At 43.6% G+C, this 25,848-nt stretch overlaps 1 protein-coding gene across 2 annotated transcripts; it reads right to left on the bottom strand.

Annotated features, from left to right (window-relative positions):
- Positions 1-84: 84 nt before the first annotated feature.
- Positions 85-25,820, bottom strand: LARS1 (leucyl-tRNA synthetase 1). Of its 2 annotated transcripts, none has more exons than XM_023935795.2 (32): positions 25,474-25,820; positions 24,513-24,631; positions 23,216-23,303; positions 22,523-22,603; positions 21,956-22,096; positions 20,674-20,835; positions 19,888-20,000; positions 19,442-19,505; positions 18,859-18,926; positions 18,286-18,511; positions 17,143-17,230; positions 16,982-17,058; positions 16,295-16,348; positions 15,520-15,660; positions 14,744-14,821; positions 13,798-13,883; positions 13,642-13,707; positions 13,466-13,548; positions 12,715-12,853; positions 10,430-10,642; positions 9,522-9,579; positions 8,769-8,832; positions 8,030-8,213; positions 7,721-7,811; positions 6,744-6,884; positions 6,067-6,207; positions 5,875-5,985; positions 4,892-5,002; positions 2,774-2,878; positions 1,575-1,670; positions 1,058-1,190; positions 85-415 (listed from the first exon to the last, which is right to left on the bottom strand). In XM_023935795.2, exons 1-32 carry the CDS (start codon positions 25,477-25,479, stop codon positions 210-212), a joined length of 3,534 nt encoding a protein of 1,177 aa, XP_023791563.1. In that variant the 5' UTR covers positions 25,480-25,820; the 3' UTR covers positions 85-209. The 2 variants fall into 2 exon arrangements, with proteins under 2 accessions (XP_023791563.1, XP_086708187.1); XM_086852061.1 differs by having other exon boundaries at positions 22,523-22,683; positions 23,014-23,303; positions 25,474-25,494.
- Positions 25,821-25,848: the final 28 nt, after the last annotated feature.

Raw genomic sequence — 25,848 nt, 5'->3', positions numbered from 1 at the left:
AAGAGAAGCCAAAGCACCAAAGGAAAATAATTTTATAAAAATCCCCGTTTAAAAGAGCAGGAGCAACTCAAATGCAAACTCAGGTTGGTTTGAGTGGATTTTTTTATTTTTTTATTTTTATTTTTTTTACAGAACAAATTCTCCCTTTGTTTAATACAGATGATTCAAAGTCCCTCCATGAACCTCCTCAGTGCCAGTTACACACCAGTTCAATGAACCAGGTAAACAATTGTGTCCCCAATGTCCCTTGTCAGGCCGTTCTCAGTGACACAGACGTGCCTCTGGGCCAGGTCGATGTGGAAGATGGCTTGTTCCAGGATAGGAGTTTTCCCTGCTTCCTCTTTGCCAAGGACTGGAACACGGCGGGGCCCAAGCACGGGATCATCAAACCTCATCAGCTTCACTTTAGAGAGATCTGCAAAGAGACAGCAGCTGTTCAGGCCACGGGAGCTGTACACAGGCCACAGCACCAACAGAGCTAACCACAGCAATGCTGAACCCGTGGAACTTCCACACCTGCTCCAAGGAAATAGATTCTCATCTCTCACGTTAAGGTTTACACCAATACAACGTCCTTCAGTGGCTACACAGTGAGTTACCAGCAGAAAGGGGGATAAACACACAGAAACACCAGCTCCTAATACCACATTCCAAGCACTGAATTTGCTTTATCTGGATCAGGACAGGTCTGAGTAAGTGAACAGTTATTCCTCATTTTCTGAGGAATGAACTGCAGAGACTGTGAGGAAGAGGAAGGCGAGGGTTGATTTTGATGCAATTCCTTATCAAAAGGCAGACTAATAATACTGCTAAGCAGACCAAGGAGCCTGGGACCCTTCAGCCAAGCCTTCCTGTGAGTGCAGCCTTCCAGGCCTGTGCCCAACAGTACACTGACACCTTCTGGGAAGACAGGGAGGGAGTCCCTGTTTCATCTCACTCATTTCCAGCCATTCCCAAAGCTCCCCCACCAGGAGCTGGCAGAACTCACAGCCCTGTCACAGCCCTGTGAGCACCCCCTCTGCAGGTGGCACAGCTCTACACCTGTCCTGGGGGCTACCTTTGATCCCTCTGTCCATCTTCATCAGGCGTCTGATGATGGTCTCCCTGTTGTCCCCTTGCCTGATGTCCATTTTTGTGGAGAAGTGGCCATTGGAGGGCTGAGGGTTGATCAGAAACACCGACACACCAGGCTGTGAGAAACAACACAGACATTAAAGGAGAACCTGTGCACGTGATCCCCCAGGAGAAACATGAAACTAAACCAAATAAAACATCTGCTGTTAATAAATCTTCCAGAGGGATAAAATCCCTTTAGAACCTGCCTGGCCATGCTGGATACCAGCACTGCCCCAGCTCTAAAATGAGGCCCAAAGTGCAACAAGGGTTTAAGACATATTAAGGGAAATCAATGGCATTTTTATTTTAAGAGTTAAAAATATTCATACATGATAAACATTCATCTCTGATCAGTTTTTAAATGGCATATTTTAAGAAAACCCAGACAAAAGAAAAGTTTCAAGTTAAGTTTTTTAATTAAGTTTTCAGACTTCCAATACCTGAATTTCTGATTTTACCTCAGTTCTGAATATAGAAAATGGTTTCCCAGGACAGCAGTCTTCTTTGATTTTATCTTCTGCTTCAGAAGCAAATTTCACCTCAATGTGGTCCAGCTGAGAAAGAAAAAATGGGGGAGGAGGGAACAAGCAGGAGTTTAATGGCTTTAGAGGGAACAGCAGAGGTTACAGCCCCATCACACATCTGTTCATGTAGGAAAGGGAAAAGCAAACCTGCACTGACATGAAGCAACAAAAGCACACCTGAACCCACAAAACCTTGTTTGGAAAGGACCTCTGAGGGTCACCTACTCCCTGCTGTGTGAGGCACCCAAGACCCCACTGTCAGTCCCCGAGGACAGGGACCCCCAGCCCCTCTGGCTGTTCCCAGCAGCGTGTCCCTGTTCTGAGGACACACTGCTCCTTCCCCATGGCAGGGCCTTTGAGGATTTACAGTTTACAGTAAAACCTGCTGCTCGCTCTCAGCTTTGCTCTGACATGGGATGAGCCCACTAAAGTCACACTTGTTTCATACTGTACAGGTTACATCCAGCTCTGCAATACATATTGCTTCTAGTTCTTAAAAAAAAAATTGTTTTTGATTTTGACTTTTGGTGTTGGGGTTGTTTGGTTTTGTTTGTTTGGGGTTTTTTAACACCACGTGCCTGATGTCTCCTCATTACCATGTTGCCTATTAAACTAAATTCTGTTCATCATATGAAGCAGCACAGCTGCCACCAGACTGGATGCCTGTCACACAGCACAGTGTGAAAAGCCCTGCCCAGAGCCTTCCCTTGCTGAGGGAGACAGCCTGCTGCAGGCAACATGCCAGTGTAGGTGCCCAAGGACTGTCTGGTCTTGCTTGGCCTTGAGTCAGCTCCTTCTCACTTCTTCAGCTGGAAATGTGAGGAACAGACTGGCTCAGAGAAAAATGTCTCATCAAAAGCACCAGTGGACATCACTGCCACAGCTACATCCAGTTCTCCAGTGAAAACCAGCACTGTTTTCTGGGATGTTTGTAGTGCACAGCCACCCCTGTACCTCACACCAACACTGAACATATCTAGACACACTTCTTTGACAAATGGAAACAGAAAGCTGATCAGAAACTGTTACTTGAGCAATGCACACCCAGAAGTTAATGTAAAGAGTCTTAGGGAAGGCTGCTGCTCCAGCCATCCCAATAAATGCCAAGTAGTAGGTGCCAGGTCTGTACCAACCTCCAGGGAATTTGTCAAATAGACAATGTTCTCCATGAGCACTGCACGCTCATCAAACTCCAGCTCAAGATCAAGAACACGAGAACCATTTTTCTCCAAGTTTTCCTGTCGGGGGGTGGAAAAAGTATTAAAACCCTCTAAAAGCTGCAAGTAAAATGATGCTTCAAAATGGCAAACTGTCCACATTAGTCATGAAAAGAATAGGCTTGTAAATCTGAGAACTCTCTGCTGGCACAACATTAACATTGGAGCAATAATTTTCTTGTAACAGGGCTTCTTCTACAGGGAGCTGGTGACACTGATGGGAGGAGTAAGAGCAATTAGAACACATTTTTAATATAGAATTGAAATGGTGTTTGACATTCACAGTTATTTAAATCCCTACTTAATGTGTAGGTTGAGAATTCACAAAATCAGTCAGCATTTCAGTGGTATTTCACAGCAGGAAACTCAGGCTTATGACCCAGTTTAAAATAAAGGACAAGCCCACAACACCTGGACGTGCTCACAGCGAGTTCTCTGCAGGGAAATAACAACCACTTTGTACGTTAACATAAAAGTAACTTAATTAGTCCAGAAAGCCAGCAGCAAGTCACAAGAGACACTGTATTAAAGGCAGTATAAAAACCACACCATTTTTTTTTTTTTTTTTAACTAAAACAGAACTTCCTCTTTGGAGTTTAATCTGCCCCTGCCTGGCTCTCACATGCTGAGCCAGCTGTCTCCTTTGAAGCTCTGCTTTGTCAGCCTCAGCACGGTTGTGGTTTCCTGGTTTCCTCATCAGTTTAATGTGAAAGATTCCCTTTTAACATGGAACTGCTTCCCTTTGTAAATCACAGAGGTGCTCCTACATTTCAGCCCTCCTCTGATGAGTAGGAAGCACAAGCAGAAGTGCTCCTTGTACCCTGGAATTGATGAATAATTGGTTTCAGAAAAAGACACTGCTCAGGGGAGTCCAAGCTCAGATGTTTTCATGTCTCTGTGGGAAAGAGGTTGCTGCTCTTTGGAAGCAAAAAAAATGGATTTGAGGTAAGGCTCAGTTCCTTCCCCACGTGCCTCAGGATCACTCACTGCTGCCAGAATAAAGACACCAAAACACAGCAATGTTTCAGCCCTAACTCTTAGGACTGAGAGCTTGTCTGACCTTTCCCAGCTGGATCAGTGCATCTAACACATCCCTGCTGTTCTTAAGCTCCAGAACTGCTCTGTCCTCTGCTCCTCTGAAGGCTTCCAAGCTCCCACAAAAAGGAACAGTCAGAACCCCACAGAGACAGCAGAGAACAGCTCCACTTAGAAAACACAACGAAGCTTACAAATAGAAGACATTATTATGTGCATTTCAAAAATTAAGCTAAAGCTTAAGAAGAAAAAGTAATTTTGTTTTTACACTCATTAGAATTTTTTCCATTACTAATCCCTCTCAATTTCTACAGATCATGAAAAGTCATCAAAAAGGTTTTAAATCTTACACTGTGACCACCCCCCCCTTTAAAAAAAAAAAGGTTAATTCTTTGCTTCTTGGCTCTTCCTGCTTGCTGTATTCAATTTTCATCTGCAACAGCAAGCACAAGAAAGTTTCTTTAAAGCAATGGAAGTCAAGATTTTCATAGGCTCACATGACTCAGGGAAAATAATGGACTACCAGAATATTAAGTGATAAACACAAGAATTACACACAAAATTTGTAATTCCATTCAAAGCTCAGAACAAACTGTTGTTTCCTCCCTTAAACATACTGAAATCAATCAGCTCTGGCCTTATTCTTAGCTTCCACATTTTATGTCTCCAAAGCAACACTTGGCTCATTTCAGCATGAAAAACTGGAGAAGTCAAATAGGAGACATTTCAAATACAGAGGAATCCAGGAATATATAGTTATAAGTTATAATTATAGATATAAGTTATACCCACAAAACACAGAAAGCAGCAAGCCTCAGCCAGATCCAGAGCTCACCTGGGCTAATTCACATAGAGACATTTTTATTATGTAGCTCTTCTAGAGATGTACAAGATGTTTGGAAACAAACCCATGAAGATGCCAAGTAAGCAAAGGGCAAAGGGGAGACACTGCATTCACAAAAGCCTTTTCTGTACCAGAACTGTCCCTCTGACACTTACCTTAACCATGGCAACAAAAGGCATCACCTTCTTCATATACTTCTTCAGCTCTGGCAAGGTGTTCAGCTCGCTGGCAATTACTTTATTATCTGGCAGCTGACCTCCACTGGCCTAAACAGGAATGAACAAGCATTAAAGAGAACAGCTGTCATGAAAAAAACTTGCCCTTCAATATCATATACCTTTCCTGCTTTCCCATAAACACCAGCAAGGTTTGTCAGCATCATTGATTCCACAGAGAGTTTTCTCCTCCTTTTGAAACCCAAACAGCATTTAACACTAATACAGAAAAAAAAGCCTATACAATACCCAAAGGTGAATACCCCCAAGAGCAAATTCCACATGAGGAATATTGGTTTATCTCTGCCACAAGCTGCAATAGTCAGGACACCCAAATCTATCATGTACAACCCTGGTGTTCTCAAATTGAGCATGGTTCATCAGGATCCCAAAAGCCACTCTCAGCAGCTTCCTCATGCCAGAAACACAGATCCTTCTGCTTTCTTAATAAATTTCCTCTTAAGACTGATTTGGTTCCACATAAGTTGTGACTAACTCCATTTCAGGTACTTCTTGTGACACTGCTGAGTGGTATACACTTACTCAAAGGCTGGAACAAAGCTTCTAAGCCCACTTGCAGAGTAAGGCAGTAGTAGCCTGTTGGTCAACCATGTTTCTTCAAAAATATACTTGTAAAGAAGAATATTTAAAAGCTAACTGTTTAGAAATGGAAGAAACAACAGAGCACAGGCACATTGTTACTCAGAGTGTCAAAACCAATGAAATGCAACTGTCAAATCAATGACAGTCCACGGGACATTTTCATTAACCATCAAAACTTACTGGACCGTTGCAAAAGCATAAAGAAAATGAATCTGTGGAAATAATTTGGTAACAAGGTACAGCTTATAAACTTTCTAGAGATGGAAAATGGGCCCCCAAAGAGCAGGCAAGCAGCTGGAGGGCAGAGGAGGGATGAGCACCTGGAAGTGCTTGCGCAGGACAGACAGGGTGGTGTGCTGCCACGGTGGATAGTTCTTCGCCACGTAGATGGTACAGTGAGAAGGCTTCTGGGAAGGCTCTTTGGTACTTTTCTGAGGAAATAAAAGAAGTCAGGAAGGAGTGCCCAGGCAATAGAGAACTATCACACAGGCACATGAACAGATGAGCCTCACCTTTCCCTTCACAGGTGCCATGTAGCTCTTGAGGCGGAGGCGGAGGTCGTGAGCTGCTTCCATCAGGTACTGGGAGGAGCGAATCAGCACCTCGTCCACGGGCCCTGCTGCTGGCCACGAGGCCCTCATGATGGAGTCAGCCTTTGGGCACAGTGAGACAGGAAAGCACTGAGGTGAACACACCTTAGCTGCTGGGTTTCCAACCATTAGAGCTTGACTGGAAAAGAGAGCCTAGCCAGTCTGGAGCTCAGTGAGTACCTACCCGTAACACCCTACACGAGTGGCCAACAAGCACTCCTTTGCAAGTGTGTTCAGGGCTATACATCCAATCACAACTACCAGATGGCTACACAGAATGCCATCTACAAGCAGAGGGCTTAAAAAACATCAAAACTAGGCTTTACACAGAACTGTAAGACTATTGCATTGTTTCACTTAATTTTAGATCACCTCTTCGTAAGCAGACAATGAGAGTCACTGTATTAATGCTGCACATATTATCACTGCACAGACCTGTCACTGTGTCCCAGGGACAATGAGCCAGCCAGCATGACCCCTTGGATTCTGACACATTTCTTCTACTTTTACATGAATCATATCTGTAAGCCTGACATGGGTGTTACTGAAATCCATAAAAGCTCAGATCTGAATCAATGACAGAACTGAAATGTCAGTACCTTCCCCAGCAGGGCCCAGATGTGCTCACAAAGGTGGGGGCAGATGGGAGCCAGCAGCAGAGTCTGCACCTCGATGAACTGGAACACCAGGTCCCTGTGCATCCCCTCGATGGCCAGCTCCCGGTACTTGTCTTTTGCTGCCTGGAACAACAGCACAGCCATCAGCCCTGTGCTGCCACAGAGACACCCAGAGTCACACACACACACACCTGTGGGCTCCAACTCGCCTCCAGAACGTGAGCACCTTGTCATAATCCATTACTGAGTTCTAAGAACTGCATTTTCCTGAAGCACCCACGTGTGACTCTGCCAGTTGGCTACTGGATTTTTGCATTTATGTGGTACTTTAAAAAACTGTTTATTGGCACAAACATAAAAGACAAAAACATCCACAGCTGTGTATCAGGTGCTGTCATCCCAAATAACTTACATACAGATACTAATAAGGACTAAGAAAAAGGCAATGAATATGATCTATCATTACACATAATTCAGCCTATTTAACCCTACTCCTGAGTATCTCAAAGCAGCCACATGAAGGAGCGTGTGTAATTCATTAAATGGAGCAGCATGGCTCTGCAGACACTCTGGAGACATGGTTTATGGAGGATATCAAAAAGCACTATGCTTCCAAACGATTTTGTTGATGCATTATCTGAATTTCTTATGAAGAGTCCTTTATCACAAAAGATATAAAGAAAGGCAACACTCTTTTTGAATAGTGTCTGTTTTTAAGCAGCTTCTTGCTCATATTAAACATCAGGACTATTTGCAGAATTGCATTTGCTTTCCTCTGGACCTTTGTAAACTGACACAAGCAGACCTCTACAATTCCACATTTATTCCTTTGAAGTACTCTTGTTTCTTGACACAATTCTGATTCCAATTCAGCTTTATAATTAAGGATCAGAGACAGAAGGATCAAAAGAAATCCACAAAGTAACAAATACCGGGTGTCACTTTCTTACACCTCCTACCTGAAACTCAAAGAAGCCAGTTTTCAGAGCTTCCTTAAACATCATCTTCTCATAATTTTGGTCCGTCTTCATTATGCCTGCATTCATCTCACTGGGGAGGGAAGTGACAGCATCAATACTGCACAGTCTGCCTCACGTAATGGCAACACTAAAACCATCACCAGTGCAGACAAAGCCTATAACCTATTCTGGAATGAGCTCCATTTTATTGAATTCATTAATTTAAAAAAAAAAAAACCAAAAACTACAGGATTCCTCCTTGCAAGGAAAAACCTGGCCCAAACTGTGTTGTTAACCTTTGTACCATACCTGGCAAAGACTCTGTCATTGAAGGTGCTGGCTGGGCCACTCCTCAGGCTGTCTCTGTTTGCAATCATCTCCTTCACCCACTCCACCCACGTGTAGAGACGAAGAATACCAGCATCTGCCATGGCTTCCACAAAGTTGGCATCTTCAACAGTGTCTCCAGCATCAGCCAAGGCCAAACGCATGCCTGCAGGAAAGGGATCAGCTGCCATGGCCGGGTGCCAGGAGCTGGCCGATACCCATGGAGCCACGCTCCTGCCCCCGTGACAGCTCACTGCAGCTGCAGCTAACAAATGCACAGGTCACAGACTGCCTGGCCAGCCACTTCCCATGGGAGAGGAACACTGCCCTCCTCGGGAACAGAGCAGGCAGACACCAGGAGACCAGCACAGTCACTGCCCAAAGCACAGGAGCATGGCACACGTGGATACAGAGGACACAAATATGTGCCCACCCCACACACACCAGCAGCCTGTCCTGTGCTCTGATCTCCTCAGTGAACATAGAAAGATCAAGCAGGCTGCTCCTGGAGGGCTCAGCCCCAGGAGCAACTCCTGGCTGAACCAGGTGTGCTAACACATATGCCATTCTTCCAAGTGGAGTTCAGCTTTTCAACAAGAGCAGGTGGTAAGTGGCAGATTTATTGCCATTCAATACTCCAATAAACTCCTTTGAGAGCAAAACACTCATTTTAGTCGTTCTGGCATAATTGACAATCAGATGCAGGTCAGAATGCACTCACCATCTGCAGAAAACTTGTCAACAGCTTGAGTGAGGGTGAGGAAGTTGCCTGTCGATTTAGACATCTGAAAGAAAGATAAGAGTGTTTGTTTTCTCACACATCCCCTGTGTTGGTGGATAAGCAAGACAGACCCAGCAAGGGTTTGGGCAAACAATTTTCTCATGAATCACAGCAAAAAGCACTTTGGTAAATCTGAATTAGGTCTCACAGCAAAAGCAGACTGAACTCTGCATGCACTCAGCAACAAAATAAAATCCCATAAATTCCCTAAATTAAACTTATATACTACTTTAAAACTTGCAGTTTCAGATCACCCTGTATTGATTTTTCAAGGACTCCATTAGAGATCGTTTTGGGGTTTTTGATTCGTATCAGACAGTTTCCAAGGCCTAATTCCTGGGTTCAGGCACTTCTAATTCACTCCAGTGTCAGAACAAACTTTCCTCTCACTGCACCTACTTCAATGCTCTAAAAAGCTAAACTTTAGTTAAATAAATAAATATTCTATATTACCCTAAAACTTAAGAGAAGTCTTCACTAATTTGGTGAGACTACACAAGAGCTGACTTAAAAGAAAGTGCTACATAGAATCACAGGCAAGGCAAGTCTTTACCTGTAATGAATGAAGAACTGGAGGGCACTAATGAAGAAATGTCACTATTTCCCCTGCTTACATCCCAGGAAGTTTCCAGTCTGGCTAACAAATGCCTGTTTTGACAGCACAAAAGCCGTGTCACACAAACTTCGCTGTACCTTTTCAGAATTGAGGAGCAGATGTCCATTGGCTCTCACAGCTACTGGCCATTTTTCTCTGTTTGAAGACAAGATACAAATCTTTTGACCAAGTAAATACATTTTGTCTTTTTAAAAAAGGAAATAAATGTTTTATGTTCCAGTTTGAGATGAACAGCTCAAGTGGAATCTTCAAAAAAAATACCTAAGGGTTGTCTTAAATATATTAAGGAGTGTCTCTGAAGATGAAAAGAACTACAGTATAAAGGCTAAGGATTATCATTGCTGAAATGCAAGGTAGGCAGCAGTGCACCTGCAGTTACAGTTCATTTACATCACCTTCCTCTGTTCAGATATTTTTAATTTAAAGGCCAGTGATTGGCACTTCCCAGGAGCACACAACAGTGCTGGGTCCACATCTCTACCTGTGAAGGAAGGAGATATTAAACTACCCACAATCATCTTTACTATACATCAGAAACCCACTTCTCCTCTGTACAGTTGTACACAACCCCTAAACCAGGTTCAAGGGAATGCAAACAGTATCTTCACCATAAAGGCATCATGTGATGGGCAAAGATTCTCAACCAGTCCTGCACAGCCCATGGCAGTATATATGGTTCTTTTAACCATCCTTGAGAATTAATTAAGGAGACTTAATAATAAAGTCAAATAAATTCCAGTGCAAGAATACAACTCAACACTGAAAAATCCATAGAAGGAGATAATGCAGAAAAACAAGGGGAAATAATGGTAAAAAATCATTCCATTCCAGTAGCTTCTATTAAAGACAAATGTATCAAAGCTAAAATATGGAAAAAAAACATTTTCAACACAAGTCTTAATGTTGTGCAGTCTGAAGGTCATTACCAAATGTAACAGAACTGCAAACTCTCCAGCTTTACCTGGAGAGTGACATCCCAACTTACCTTTGTTCTGACCACATGGCCACGTGATTGTAGAGGTAGTAGGACAGGTGATTTGGAACAAGATCTTTGCCAGAAACTCTGAGATCCACGGGATACCAAAATTCAAACTCCTCCTTCAGTTTATCCAACTTTTCTTTTGGAATATCAGTTTTAGGGAATGGAGCTGTCTTGAAGAAGATGTAATCCCAAACCTCTTTGCTCATTTGATGCGCCCTGCACAGAATCAGTTCCACATTACAGTCAGTAAAAGCTCCTCACGCTCCACAGCACTTTCTTTAAGGCACCTTAAACCTGTTGCTCCCTTCTCACAGCACAGTCCACATGATCAGCAAACATGGACAGAGCGTCCAGGGCCTTTACCTGAGTTCAGGTGAGTGAATCCAATGTCAGAAACAAATTCAGAACTGCTCAAGCCATGCCCTGCTTCAAATGCCCTTAGAGATTTCCCAATAAAACATAAAGACTCCCATAAAGAAAAAGTGATTAATAATTAAAGCATAATCTTGAATATCCTGTAAACCTGATTACAGGTTTATTACAGGAAATTATCCTGGTAATTTCTTTTCAAACGTCACCACCCAAGCCTCAGCACCACCTGTGACCTTAAGTGAACACTGAGAGCCCCTCACTGGTACATCTCATGGAGCCATTCCTTCTGGCTTCCCAGAGTCAAAGAGCAGCACAGGAGAGAACTGCTGTACAGCTCAAGGTTGCCTCCTACATGGAAAACATTTGTGGGTTTTTCCCACTTCGAATGGAATGAACATTTAAAATTAACATTTACTGCAAGACACATCTTACCAATTACCAGAGGTAGGATCCACAATTCTGAAGGAAAATAATGATGAGATGCAACTGATACCCAGAGCTCTGCAGCCACTAGGCTGCATTAACACATCCTTCTTGTTTCTACAGATTTATATTTCTGGCCCTCAGAACTGCAGCAGAGTGCACCAGATACTGCACACATTCCAAATTAAATACTTTCAAGCCAAAGTTTGCTATGTGTTAGCACCTGCTAAGGGGATTTGACCTGTGCTATGCAGAAAAGAAAAGCATTCTGGAGCTCAAATACATCCAGTACACATTAAAAAAACACCTCAGATGATGGTCTGTACTACCAGTCCAGAATAAATCTTACAGGCACAGATTTTCTGGTTTGGTTCTGGCAGTTCTTGTTCTATGCTTTAAATTCTGTGCTGTGACTGGGCTTGTGTTTGGTGCCAAATTCATTGTAACCGAAGGTGACTGAAAGGATGGGCCATAAACCCCCTTTTCCTTCACACCACAGAGCAAGTATCAGCAAAAAACATTTTTAGGCTGCTAGATCTAATCCACTTGCACAAGAGAGCACTCTAATTGTACATGCTTAATTACATCAAATCTGTAATTCAGGGCCCAGGATGCTCACTCCAAAGCTTGTTTCTAGACATGACTAGCTCATGTGTAGCTTTCCTGTAGTTAGGGAGGTTTGAGCCCAAATAACAGCCTTGCCCAATCTCAGAGATATTTCTATCTGTAAGAATCAGAATCTTTACTTTGGAAATGGTTTTCAGATTAGGTATATTATCAAGTAAGAAAACTTTCCATTCCAATATGTAAACTACTCCAGAAATTAGTCCATAAACCACACAGAATTAGAGCAGATGATTCAAGGCACAATCTGAAGTGTTTTTTTAACTCCACACTGAGCTGTACTGTGTCATCTCTCTGACCTCTATCACCACACTTCAAAAGCCTCTCCAACCAAGAGGTCACATGCCTCCTCCCCCTTGCTCTGAAGCTTCCACAGACAAGCTGTGGATAAAAGATGGTTCTGAGCTTCCAGGAGAGTGACAGTGACAAAAGCCAAGAGTTAAATCCTGTTCCCTCTGTACACTGGAGCTCACAATTTATTGTGGTGTACAGCAGTCTCAGCAAGCAGCCACGTAAGCAGCCACTGAGACCAATCACCCAACTACCTGCCAAGGCCCATTTCAAGGCAGGTCAAACAAGTATTGAAAAAGGTGATTTACCCTCCACACTGTTCTTTCAGAGATGCTTTCAGAAGCATTTTCCACCCTCTCTCTCTTTGTCTCACTCCCTATCACACTCCTCTCTTTCCTTACTGCCTCTCTGCAGACCTGTTCCAATTCAGCTCATGGTAGGTTAAGTTTAATAAAGATGCTTTTTACACACAGACACAAAGGCTCAGCCTCCTCAGCAAGTCTTTCTGCAGAGCAATTGATGAGGTAAGGTAAGCACACCCACTTAAACAAGAGAACTTAATGGTTCACTCTCCCTACCTGATGCCCAGAGGAGATTCTCCTTGGCCTCTCAGGTTCCCTCCCTGCAGCAGGTGAGCCACGGTGTAATAGGCCATGTAGATAGTGGAGTCAGACAGGGACTCTATCAGCCACTGCTCATCCCAAGGCAAGCGGGTCCCTGGAGGGGGAAGGCTGTGTCAGGCACCACCAGCACCACCCCACCCCACACAGGACCCACAAGCACCCATGGGCTTAGGATTTTCGGTGGAATACATAAACATACGTACATGCAAACATACATTAGTACTCAGGCTTATGCTTTTAAAAATATTTGGTTTAAAAACTAAATTATGCATTTGAAAAATTTACTCAAGAGCAAACAGTTGCTGATTTTCAATCTGTTTCCTGACACAGCTCAGCACAAGAACATCTGCTGTGGGTTACAGTGCACTTCTAGCAGCTGTCCTGTGTCAGGCTACACAAGATGAAAGCTAATCAGAATTCAAGGAGAAACCCCAAGAAATGCTATAAGTTCCTTCTTCTGAACTCCCTTCCAAATCAATGGCTCAGGCAAAAAGCTACCAAGATGCTGCACAGACTGCCTGTAGTAGTGCAAGTATTACCAGCCCCATGCACTTCCAACAAAGCACACCTTCCCTGCGATGCTGGGCCAAGATACAAGTAGGACAATGCTGTTCCCACACTTCCCTATACCACTGGGGATGCTGTATAGCACTTAAGCCTTCCAAATGAATCGAGGCACCCACTGAAAAAGGAATGCTTTGCTTACCTAAGCCATACGTCCTGGAGCATGCATGCTCTTGTAGCCAACCTAAGGTAGCTTCAAAATTTCTCCTAGTCTCTTCACAGAACCTGTAAGAAAGAAGCTCTTACTGCTTGCAGCCCTCTCTGACCCCACCAACAGCAGCAAAGTCACTTTCCTCTACAGCCACGTTCATAACTCACGTCTCCAGATGTTGCAAGCACTCTGATGCCTGTTTCTTCCAGCTCACTTCACCATAATCTAAATACCTACAGACAGGAGAGATTTACTGTAATAAAACAATCGAGAAGTAGTGTACAGCTGGAGCAACTTTATAACTACAGCTTTGTTTCACTTACCACTGGTCACAAAGGGCCACGACACACTCATCAGCAGATCTCGACATAACTTGTTTCTCGGGTTCCATATAGATCATGGCTTCACCCTAGGAGTTGAAAGGGCAATGAAAGCTGAGATTCAAGTACTTAGCAAAGTATTGAAAATCCTGACAATTTACTATAAAGCATCCTCTCCATTCTAATTTGGTTTACAGCATTTACTGCATAGCTCTCACCACTGTCAAGGCTCTCTCCTCAGTATTCCCTCAGGTAAAATGAAGCAAGGCTTGACTCTGTACTTCCCTAAGGTACCAGCTCACAGCACTTCACACAGAAAGCATGAGGAAATGGAGGACATAAGCACAAACTATTCCCCACTGACTATGCCCCCTGATTGAAACAGCTCCTAGGAAACTCTGGGGGACAAAGGGAGACAGAAAGGCAAAGGAAAATGGGATGCTGAGCTTCAAGTCTACTTGCACACACCATGCGTGCTGATGCATTATAGTCTGGACATAACAATGCCACAACAACAAGGGAATAATGACTAAATGCCTGAAGCCTCTCCCGCTCCCAATCCTCATCAGGGAGCCTCATTAGAGGGATGCCACAAACACTGTTTGTTTACTGCTCTCTGTTTTCTGAAAGAGAAGCCCAGCAATAGGCATCTGCACATCACATCCCCTTCATTGGCCTGAAAGAGATTTGACAGGTCCTACACTTGCAGTATCCTCCCAGCTAAAGAATAAACTGGACCACCAGAACAGGTCCTAGGGAGGGTGACAGAATAAGGCAGGGAACTAGAGAACTCTAAATTGCTCAGCCCAAGAACACTGGGTCCCTCTCTCTGCAGTGACCCAAAGCAGCCTGAGGGCTGCAGAACCACACTGGGGGTTTCTTTGGCAACTCAACCCTGCAAAAAGGACAAAACAGACAATTCAGAGTCAGCTGTCACTCTGTCACCTACCTTATCCAACATCAGCTTCTGAATGCATTTCTTGACATCTTGAACTTTCTGTCCTTTGTATTCATCCACCAACATCAACTGTAAAAGATGGGCACAGGAGATAATTTTTTTCAAAACTTAGCAAGAAATAGGTGCCACAGGGGTTCAAATCAATATAAGGAAGTAGCAGGTGCTGCAATCTTTGACATGCAAAAAATAAAGAGTACAGGTGTTGGTTTTTTCATTATGTGTAGTCATCTTTACCCAAAAACAGTTTGCACATGTCACATAGATGACAGATTCCAAAGAGTCAGAAATAAAAACTATTGCTTTCTTACAGAAGAACAGCTGAGAAATACAAATTGTGAGCAAATGAGGTAAAGACAGGAGAAAAAAAAGGAAAAAAAACCAACCAAACCAAAACAAGCACAAAAAATAAAACAAAAAAATCTGCAAACAATAACACCTTGATCATTTCATATCAGTTTCCCTATCTATACTTGCAAAAAAATGGATCAGCTCCCCAGAAGGTTATCACTTGTTCAGAAACCAGTTTATAATGCTCAGAGAACACAGGAATGTATGAGTGGAAACTTTCTCCAATTCTACATCGCTCCTCCAACTGCAGAACCTTACTGCAGGAAGAGACTAAATGAAAAGTCCTTTGGAACTTTTTAAAGAAAAAAGGATACTGTCTCTCCTTCATGAGATTTTTCTTTTTCTAATTCTCTGCTTGCCTTTTTTTTCTCCTAATTAAACTCACCAAGAAACCACTTACCAAATCTTATATTACTTACTCCCTCATAGAATCCTTTCAGGTACACTCTCTCCTTGGCCTCTGCAAGCTTCTCTCTGTCATTCTGGCTCTGGATTTTGAGCTCATCACAGACAAATGGAGCACAAAGGCTGCCATAACCTGGGATTTCAATGATGGGCACCTGAGAATAAACAAAGGGCTGTCAAACTCCTCCTGCATCCCACCGCTCACTCTCCACATTCTCTGCATCTAACACAAGATGTTACAAGGTAACACAAGTTACACAGGACTTAAAACACATGGCTGCAATTCCACTCATCGTCCAGAAGTTCTGGGAGCCCCCAGGGTAACTCCTGAGCTGCCCAGGACTGTGACATCCTGTGACATGACACCACACCGAGCTGCCCCAGGACTGGAGCTGGCGTGTGGAACCAACAGCGAGGGACTCCAGCTTTTTGCACTGAACACATACCCTCCTGCTCTGGCCATGAGGGCACTAAGTTTTAATCAACCAACAGGTTATCAGTATAATGATGCATTTCATTTCCCAAAACAATAATTCCCATAAAAACTGATACTTTCCTTTCTCTCTGAAGTACAGCATAGAATAACAAATCTTGGTTGCAACCCTTAACAGACCAAATGTTGTACCTACAGGAAAATATGAAAACTTTTCATAAAATATGAAAGTTTTCCAGCTCTTTCAGCTGAGAAGGACTTTAAATAGAAACTCTGGAGCCCAGCTCCTGGTTTGTTTCTCATCAGTGAGCATATCACGTTATGTGCTGTAGATGGACACGTCTGGGTGCACTCACCGGCTCGAATGGCAGGACCATTTCATCTCTGATGTTATACTTCACCCTCAAAGCCTTGAAAGTTGGAAGAAAAAAAAGCAAGAGATAAAGTCTTCTAGATTTAAAGGTTTTTATCATAGTGTTTTTTTTGTACATAATGTTTTATTACAAATCAGACAAAGCCACTTCCCTGCCTTCTCACCCTTTCTGACAACTGAGCTCAGTCCCCATCTCATTTCCAGGTGATTCCTTGACATAACCATCTACATTTTTTAGAAGAGTCAGAACTGGTATTGCTCTACCCTGAAATTAATGGACAAAAACTCAGTAGCCAGGGATAGCTGTTCAGATGCTGATGTACTCCTGCAGTTAGTAACAACCACTTTCAGTCTCATTTGAAATTCGTAGAGAATCTTAATCTCATTTTTAGAAGTCATTTCCACAATAGAAATTCATTTGTTTCACTGGTGCTCTTCTCTACTTTAACATGCAGCACAAGTTACATGATTCTCATCCAAAACTCAGACCTGAAGCCTGAAAAAAATCCCATCTGTCCTAGCTCAGTTGGTTTAAACTTCATTTATTTTTAACTGCTTTAAGTTAGAAACAGCAAAATGCCAATTGAAGCGAGTCTCATTTTACCCACGGGATATTCACTTTTGACCCTCCTCACTAGGGAAACAGAAACAACTCAGTTAACAGACTGACCTGCTTCTTTTTCAAGTCTCTCAGGGCTGCAAAGTCATCTGGAGAGTCCGAGGGAACACTTGTCACCACTCCAGTTCCTTAGCCAAGATAAAGAGATGGAAGGATTAGTCCCCACATACCGAACACCAGGGCCCATCCAACAGACCCTGCTGCAGAATTACCTTTATCCTCCTTGATGGTGAGCATGGGCAGGGCGTATATGACCTTGTAGGTGGTGAGGGGTGCCGAAAGTGCAGCACCAAGAATCTCCTGAGCAGGACAAAGGAACAGCATTACAGTAAATCCGGGGATTTCAGCCTAGCAGAGTAAGCTCTCCTGGCTGATATTCTTCAAATTTCCTGTAACTTTTCCCGACACATTACAAACACATTAAATGCATTTTATATACAGATGGACAAGGAGGAAGTACATATGAAAACATGTGGTGCTATTTGAGATAGGATACAAGTTATTTATTGGTAGAAAAGTCAAATGCCAAGAAAAACACTAGTATGTAGAATTGGGAAAGCATAGGAAGCAGAAGCACAGTTTGCTTCCAAGTATCTGAAGCACAACAGCATTGAGGCAGAAATGGCTTAGGAAGCCAGACTAAAAGTGACATTAAACAAAGAAAGGAAAGCATATTGTCAAGATATTCACACAATGACAGGAGGCAGTCAAGATGTGGCAGCTGTCTTCTACCTCACTAATTTTCTTGAATTCACATCATATCTACTAACAAAGGAAAAAAAACGTATTTTCTACTTCATTCTTAATGGTGACAAGTTGTAGTGAACGGAGACGAAGGGATGCAAACAGCATTTGTGAAGAAGGTGCTTTGTATCAGGATGAATAAACACCACTGATGACACTTGCACAAAGCACACAAGTTAAGGACAGCAAAGCCCAAAACCACTGACATTCACTACTCAGCTAAGAAAGCTTCATTCACACAGATGTACTGGAAATGTCAGTACCAACAAAAGCCTTTTCCACATAACCCTTTCTAGTTATTACTTTTCCCCCTGCCTTTCCATTCACTCTTCCCAGCAAGCAGAAAAGTGTTATTTAACACTATCCTTTCACCACATCACACATCTGTCCCCAGCTAAGTGCACCAGGTAATCCTCCCTGCAGCAGCTGTGACTTGGCTGCCAAGGAAGCTGCCTGCTGCTTGTGTTGTTTGTCACTAAAGATTTCAGTCACTCCAAAATTTCTGTAATATCTCCTGTATTTTCATTTCAATGAGAATTCCACCAGCACCTTTCTAGGCATAAGCCCCAGAGGAGCAGCTGAGCCTGAGCAGCACGCTGCAGGAGGCTCACCTCCCCCATCAGCTCCTTGACCACGGGCACCACGCCGCTGTCCTTGGTGAAGCCCTGGTAGGACATGTTTCGGGCAGCACGCTGGGTGCAGATGAAGATGTCCCCACTGCCAGTCTCAAAGCCGATGTACTTCATGTCTGGGCGCAGCCAGCAGTTGGTCTGGCCAAACATGGTCTCTGGCCTGAGCGTGGCAGCCACCAGGAAAATGTTTTTTCCTCTCAAGCCACTGGGGGAAAAAAGTATCAGAGAAGTTACCAAAATAAAATCATTCCAAATCATACTGAACAGGCTTTTAAACTAACATTAACTTTCAAGCAACATTTCCTAAGCAACAAAAGTGGGTCATTAATTTGTTGTGGGTTTTCCATTTTCTTTCCCTTTTTTTTTCTATTCCGTCCTAAGTTCCACACAGACACAGTGAATAGAGCAGCTCAAAATTCTGACCAGGTCTTTGAAGTGATGGAAATAATCAGGTGAAATTAAATTCTGCATTAGGTAAAACAGACTGTTTAATTCAATGGTCATTTCTGGCCAGGGAACAGAGCCCATCTGCAACAAAAAGTCAAGACCTACCTCAATTTTGCAGGGTAAGGATCCAACACCTTCATTTTTATCAGTGTGTATTCTTGAGGCCCAACACCCTACAATTCCCACAAACAATGCAATAATCAATAAATAAAACTCACTTGAGCAGGAAAGAAAATCAGTCCTATTCTGTAGGAACCTAATCCAAACACTCTTTAAGGTACTGATGCTTTTGTCAGAGTAAATCTTATTTCCACTCATATGAAAGGCTGCTGACTAAAATGCAGACTGCAGAGAGGTTATACTGTGTTCCTACAGCCAAAAGCTTGTCACAGACACTGTCTCAGCAACATATAAGTTAGCAGCTTGTTTATTTAGTTTCAAAGACAACACAATGGAGTGATGCTGCTGGCACAGACTGCCAAACGATCACAGAAACCAGCTACAATGGAAAATACTACCCATAGCTCCAGACAGATCTGCTCAAGAGAGGTGTTCATTCAATTTTCACATGCACTGACAGCTGAGAGCCAGTGACTCTGCACACCCAAATTATGTTTGGCTCCAAGATACAATTTATTTTCCATTCAGTATTTAGGATCATAAGCAATGCATCAAGTAAAAATATTACCTCTCCTGTTTGCCTGTCATGATCCATGCAAGGCTGTCCATCTTTAGGAGAATAAATTGTGTATCTAGAAAAAAGGTGTATTTTCATTTAGCAGTAAGTAAAGTACTGTATAGAGCAAGAAGAAAAATATATAGCTCTCTGGGGAAAAAAAGACCTCAATGGTATTTTCATATTTTGTGTGGATGTTTCCATCAGTTTTCAGAAGAGCTTTCAGAATTGACCCTTTATTGCTTGGAGTTGGTACCCATGGGAAAACCACCCGGAAGACAAATCTCACGTGCTTTGTTGGCACAACAACTACACTTCACTGGCAGAGCAGCAGCAATGAAAGATTCTGGTTTCATGTGAATTAAAAGCACGCTCTAGAGATGTGTCACAGGGCTCTGCCTTTGGTACAGCTGAGCTTAGCCACACTCACAAAAACTCAGAGCTCAGTGGCAGCTTACCGTTTGCCAAACTTAATCTTATTTCTTTCCTTTAGTGTAAGGAATTGCCACCGCACAAAGGAATCGTAATAGGGATTGACATTTGTCGTGATGAAGGAACGCCTCCAGTCCACCTGAAAATGGGTAAGAGGCTCCAGTAAGTAAGCACAATCAAGAAATCAAAGGAATCTCATACCATAACTATTGTTTTAAAAATAAAGAGCTTTCTCTCAAAAAAGATAATGCAAGTGCACATCCCATAAAGGGTGTAAGCTTAAACACACATCTGTGCCTGCTCTCTCAGAGCAGAGATGTCAAAGACTCGAGGTCCCTCCATTGACTGAGAAATTTAGAGGTTTTGCAGTAGTTTTAACCAACCATTCAAGCTGAATTTCAGCACTGCCTTGTTTCATCATCTTCATTTCATTTTCAAAAATCTGTTGTCAGCAGGACAAGTCTTCTTTCTTCTTTTAGTAAGAAGAAAGATGTGATGTTAAATGGAACTACTGTCAATACTGACTACAGACAAGTTATCTCACATGGGAACCATAGGTCATAATGTCTTTACTGGACTCATGTCCAGCTGTGACCACTGTACAGACTTACAAGCTCTATATAAGAAAGCACTTAATTATCACCCAAGGCCAGTAAAACATTAAATGATTAATACAATAAATATCAGAAACATTGCTGGAATTATGCTGGTATTACACAGAAAATCTCCAGGAGAAGCAGCACATTCACCAACACAGTAACAATACAGGTATGGCTGCCTGTATAACTGAGGCTGGGATCCCCCAGAGTCACCTTCAATCCCATGCTCTTCAGATCCTGGACAGCAAGGGGAGGGAAATAATCCAGCCAGTGCTCAGCTTCAGAAAAACTGACCACTTCTTCATCAGACAGACCCAAAGACTTCATGATCCCCCACTGGTATTTGGAAGAGCCAGTCTTGGCAGCAGCCTTGCTCTGAAAGAACAATTGGGATTAGGAAGAAGCCCACAGTCCTGTCACAAGAGCATTTGCCTCTGTTAATGTTATGGTTTCTGATTCCAGATACACAAGTTAATACGAATAATCTCACATCCTCCCTCTAACAGTGAGGGTAATTGATCAGAGTTTCCATTCTACACCCTGTATTCACAGAGTTTCCATTCTACCATACCTTGTATTCACTGTTCATTCCCTAATTCATTCCCTTCCTCTTCCCAGCTGTTCTATGTCAATGTCCAAAACATCTGCAGAGGCTCTGCCACAACCACCTGGCAAAGAATTGTCTGGTGTTGAGGCCCTGCTCAAACCCATGGGTTTTAGCACCATGGAAAGGTGGATAGGCTGCACCCCTGTACAAAACCCTTTGCTGCTGTCACTTTGTTCATGGTACTTTTCCCAGCTGTCGACCCTTGAGGATCTCCTGTCTCTCCCCAGCAGTGACCCAGACAAGGTGACACCTTCTGTGCTGTAGAGCAGCCAGAACCCCAAACCCAGCAGTTCTGGTGGGGCGATCTCTTGAGCATACATAAACAACATACAGAGCACCTCTAAACTTTTCTTGGACTTGACTCTTTGCCCTGCTTTGGGATACTCCCAAAATCCTAAATCTCGAAACACCTGGCAAATGAAAATAGTTTGGATGGTCTTATGGAGCCTATCTAGGCTCCTAGACAGAACTGGCTAGATACCAACTTAAAAAACAATAACCAGAACAGCAGGAATACACATCCTCTACCTCTGAGAAAGCAGGGCTATTTACTACAACCTGCTTATGAATGTTCCATGAATGGATTAAAAAAATTAAAAGAGAGAAAAAAATGAGGGTATTACTCTGGTCCTGATCTGTTTTTTTCTCAGAAAACTACTAGGGAGTGCATCAGCTTACCAATAAAGGTTCATGCATTAATGTGGTAACTCTGGAACCATGCAGTTAATGCATTTTTCAAGTCTAAGGTAACTCAGCTACCTTAGCAAAAACAATAAAAAACTTTGTACTGAGGTTTCTATGAGCTCAAAGGAGGAAAAGCCTACAATGTACACACCAAAGTTTTGAAAGCACAGCCCTCAGTCCAGAAAGACTTGGTTTATACTTTACCTTTTTGCCTTTCGCTTTGTCTTTGATGATAATTTCTTCCTCTTTTTTACCAGAATTTTCTTCCTCTTCCTCCTCCTCATCAGGAAATTCAGGTGGGCAACCATACAATTCCATTTCTCTTTTCAGCTTATCTGCACAAGCCTGAACAGAGTTATTAGGAGTGTGTCAGCCAGGGCACCGGCTGCAATCACAGCCAAGGAGTGGGTTTTACTGATAACATATTGCATTCCACACTTTAAACTTTTTCTGGACCTTGTATTAACATCTAGGAGATCCTGCCACTTCCAGAAAACCTTCCAGGCAGGAAGAGGTTTACTGTAAGGATTTTATTGCAAAGGAAAACATACCACAGGTAAAATTTAGTTTTCCAGTACTTTGTCTTCTAAAGTGATGTTATAGCTCAAGCACAACGTGTTTACTACAAATTCAGGTTCCAAAGCACACTGTCTTGGTGAGTTTTTCAATAAACAAAGGTGATGTTGGGGATGGACAGTAAGCAAGGCTCCAGTCAGTCCAAGGGATAAAAACCCCATCAGAAACAATCCCCAGCAACTGCAAAATTCTCACCTTGATGGGCATCCCCGTGCAGTGCAACCCAAAGGGAAACAGGCAGCTCTTCCCCTTCAGCCTCTGGTACCCGACTGCAAACTACAGACAGGGAAAATAGGAGAATGGAACAGCTGAAATGGGAGCAGCCCCAGGCTGAGCCAGCACCTACCCAAACGCAGCTGTGACTCCTTCTCTAACCTGCAGCCACTGACAGGTGACAGAGCTGGGGGGAACTCTGGCAGGAAGGTGAAACTGGAGTTTGTCTCCAGGCCTGCCCCTGGGGCTGCACGGTGTGCCAGGCTTCCAGGCTGGCTCCACCAGAGACCAACGGCTGCAAAACGAGGGCTGCTGTGGAATCCTACCCACTAGCACCCAAAATCTGCTCCCAAACAGGTCACAGAGCACAGCAGGCACAAACAAAAGAGTTCTTGTGAAGTTTGAGCCATTGAGCAGCATCTCTTAAATATCTCGTTTCAAAGAACAAAAAGGGGAAACACCTGCAGCCCCACCTCAGCAAATTAAAAATCACATTAATGGAATTTCCTCTCAGCTAGCAATATTCCTACTGAAAATGTTTTAAGTTTAATTAAAGTTTAATTACTAAAGCTATAAAGGAATTGACATGGCATCCTGTTAGCTCAAAACTTAACTACAGAATCAGCATTTGTTCTAGAGTAGTATTTAAAGGTATCAGCAAAGGAGAATTTTTACCTCACATTTAGATAAGGAAAATGTGTGTCCCAGGTGCAGGCGGCCATTCATGTAGGGGTAAGGAAAAGTAACAAAGTACTTCCCTTTGCTGAGAAGAAAGTCAAAGAATTGCAACACATAATTAGCTTTGTAAATGACCATCAGACAATACATGAGTGAAACAGGTAACTGGTGTGTTCAGGTATTATCAGCCCACAGTGATGTTAAAATATTTTCCTTGCCAGTAACATGAGTCTCTGATTTTAAAGAGCTGATACACTAACAGGCATTATCATCTTAAAAAATAAACACTAAAGAGAAAATCCACAGATGATTGACATCACACAGAAACATTGAAAGAGATATGGCATGTTCCCAAAGGCAACAAATTCTAATTCTAACAAATTCTGTTAATTAATTTCAGCAAAGGCTTACTTGAGATTTTAAGGGCACACTGCAAGCAGTCACTCCTTTCACACGGATATATTGTTGCAGGGTGTTTCAAAGGCTTATTACGTAGTTGGAACCTGAGCTCTCAAAGCAGCTAAGAAAATATTTACATTTAGGACACTGAATTTCTACTTCTGCCTTTGCACTCTGCTTCACACCTTGTCTCTTCTCTTCACACACTCCCTCGATCCACTGACATGCAGGAACAAAGGCCAAGTCATTTGTTTGCTTGCAAAATCTACAGTTTAAGAACCTGCCACCTGTTACAGCACTTCAGTTATTATCTTGGTTTAGTCTGACTTTCCCACAAACCAAACATTAACCTCATACTGCCAAGGTCAGTGCTTTTCCAAAGACCTTCCCACAGGATTAACACCATTCCCCCAGGCAGCCTCTGCACACCTGTGAAGAGCATAGATCCCACCAATTCCAAAAGAACTGTGCTTCCAAGCATTCCCAGAGGATAAGCAAGTTTCTCAGGCTTTACTCTGGGGCACAAATAAAAGCAAGAGTAATGTGCTCTTCCCCAACAGAGCACTCTCCCTCCAAGGGAAACCTCCCAAGCAGTGAGGGCTCAGGCACCTCCAGATCAAAGAACACAAGTCACCAAAGAGAAACTGGTTTTAGGACCACAGAGGGTATTGACACTGCCAGGGAATGCAAAACCTTCTCTCATCCCGCTGGAATTCAGCCATACACGTACTCAGCTGCTTTATGTCATCAGCTATAGAAACAGCAACAGCTTGTGAGCAAGTCCTTCCAGCTGAGCCATGAATACTGCTCCTTACAAAAGCAGCCACCTTTTCCCCCCCACACATTTTGAATGAAAAGACATTTCAAGCAGTAAAACAACCAAGCACAATGATACCTCCTCTGGTCCTTCCTGTCTGCAGCATTGATCTCAAACACTCGATCATGGTCCCACTTCTGCTGGACCTCTTTTTCAATCTTCTTCAAGAAATCCACTTTTGCTGTTCCTTTACGCTCCTGTTCAACAGAGAAAGGGAGAGAAGTCTAGCTGAAGGGGGTAAGAAATAACAGAATTGTAACCTATCACAGACCACTCCTGATCTCCTGGCACTGCTCCAGAGCACTGCACAACCTCTCAGCAGAGCAGCAGTGATGACTGCAAGCCTGCATCCCAAATTCCAGCCCTCTGAAGCTGGACCCGAGATCTGTTGGGAAAGTTAACAACCATTTTCCATGGCAAAAGACTCTACAGTAGCCAAGACACACACAGGCACGGACACACTGGCCATCTTGCCAGTAAAGGTTACTCAGAGAGATCTGAATTGGGGAGGCAGAAGAGGATATAAATCCACAGAATTCTGCTTTTATTCCAGCCTCTCCATAAACCCATGCGATGTAAAGTGGAACAGCATTCCCTGTGCCAGGAAGGGGTTTGGTAACAACTCGAACTCTGGCTCACGGACTGAGCTGTCAGGTAAAGCATTCCAAGCGATTTTAATTAAATCGGTGTTCAGTAGCCCTTCCCCTCATTCTTTCATCACATAACACACGGCAAGTATTAAATGATCTTATTCTTTCACCATATAACACACAAGAATTGTTAAGCAACACACACATTACAGACACACGCATTCTGCACTCATAAAGGTTGAGGATTTAGCTTTTTCCCGTCAAAACGATGACAATCCTAAGACCTTTACACCAAAGGGCCGCAGCCGCCGGGCAAAGGTCCCGCGCACGCCGCTATGGGACCCCGGTCCCGGAGAGCGCGGAGCCGAAGGGACCCTGAGGAGGCGGCGAGGAAGGACAGGGAACGCCACGAGTCAGCCCCAGAGCCCCGGCGCCCAGCCCCGACTCACCGCCATGTTGCCGCTCACGACGGGCGGCAGGGCCGGACCAACAGCGGGAGCGGCCGGGGGAGCAGAGGCCGTACTAAGGCAGCGGGCGGGGGGGGAACCGGGACCCTTTTTAGCGTGAAGACGGGGAAGAGCAGGAGAGTGGGGGGCAGAGAGAACGGAGCGACCGCTGCGGCCGCTTGTCCCGGCTGGGGACGGGGAAACGAGCCCGGTGTGCCTGTCCGGGGAGCGCTCCCGCCTGCACGCTGTCCCTTTAAGAGCACCCCCCCAAGATGTCGCCGCGGGTTCATGTGCTCGCTCTACCGAACTTGCTGGTTCTCCCTGACCCTCGGCTCGGGCTCCGGCTGGCTGCCATTGGTTGGCACAGCGGAGGGACAC

Source organism: Cyanistes caeruleus, chromosome 15 (assembly GCF_971803275.1).
Source record: "Cyanistes caeruleus chromosome 15, bCyaCae1.hap1.1, whole genome shotgun sequence".
Classification (NCBI taxonomy): domain Eukaryota; kingdom Metazoa; phylum Chordata; class Aves; order Passeriformes; family Paridae; genus Cyanistes; species Cyanistes caeruleus.
This window is presented reverse-complemented; position numbering and strand designations above follow the sequence as displayed.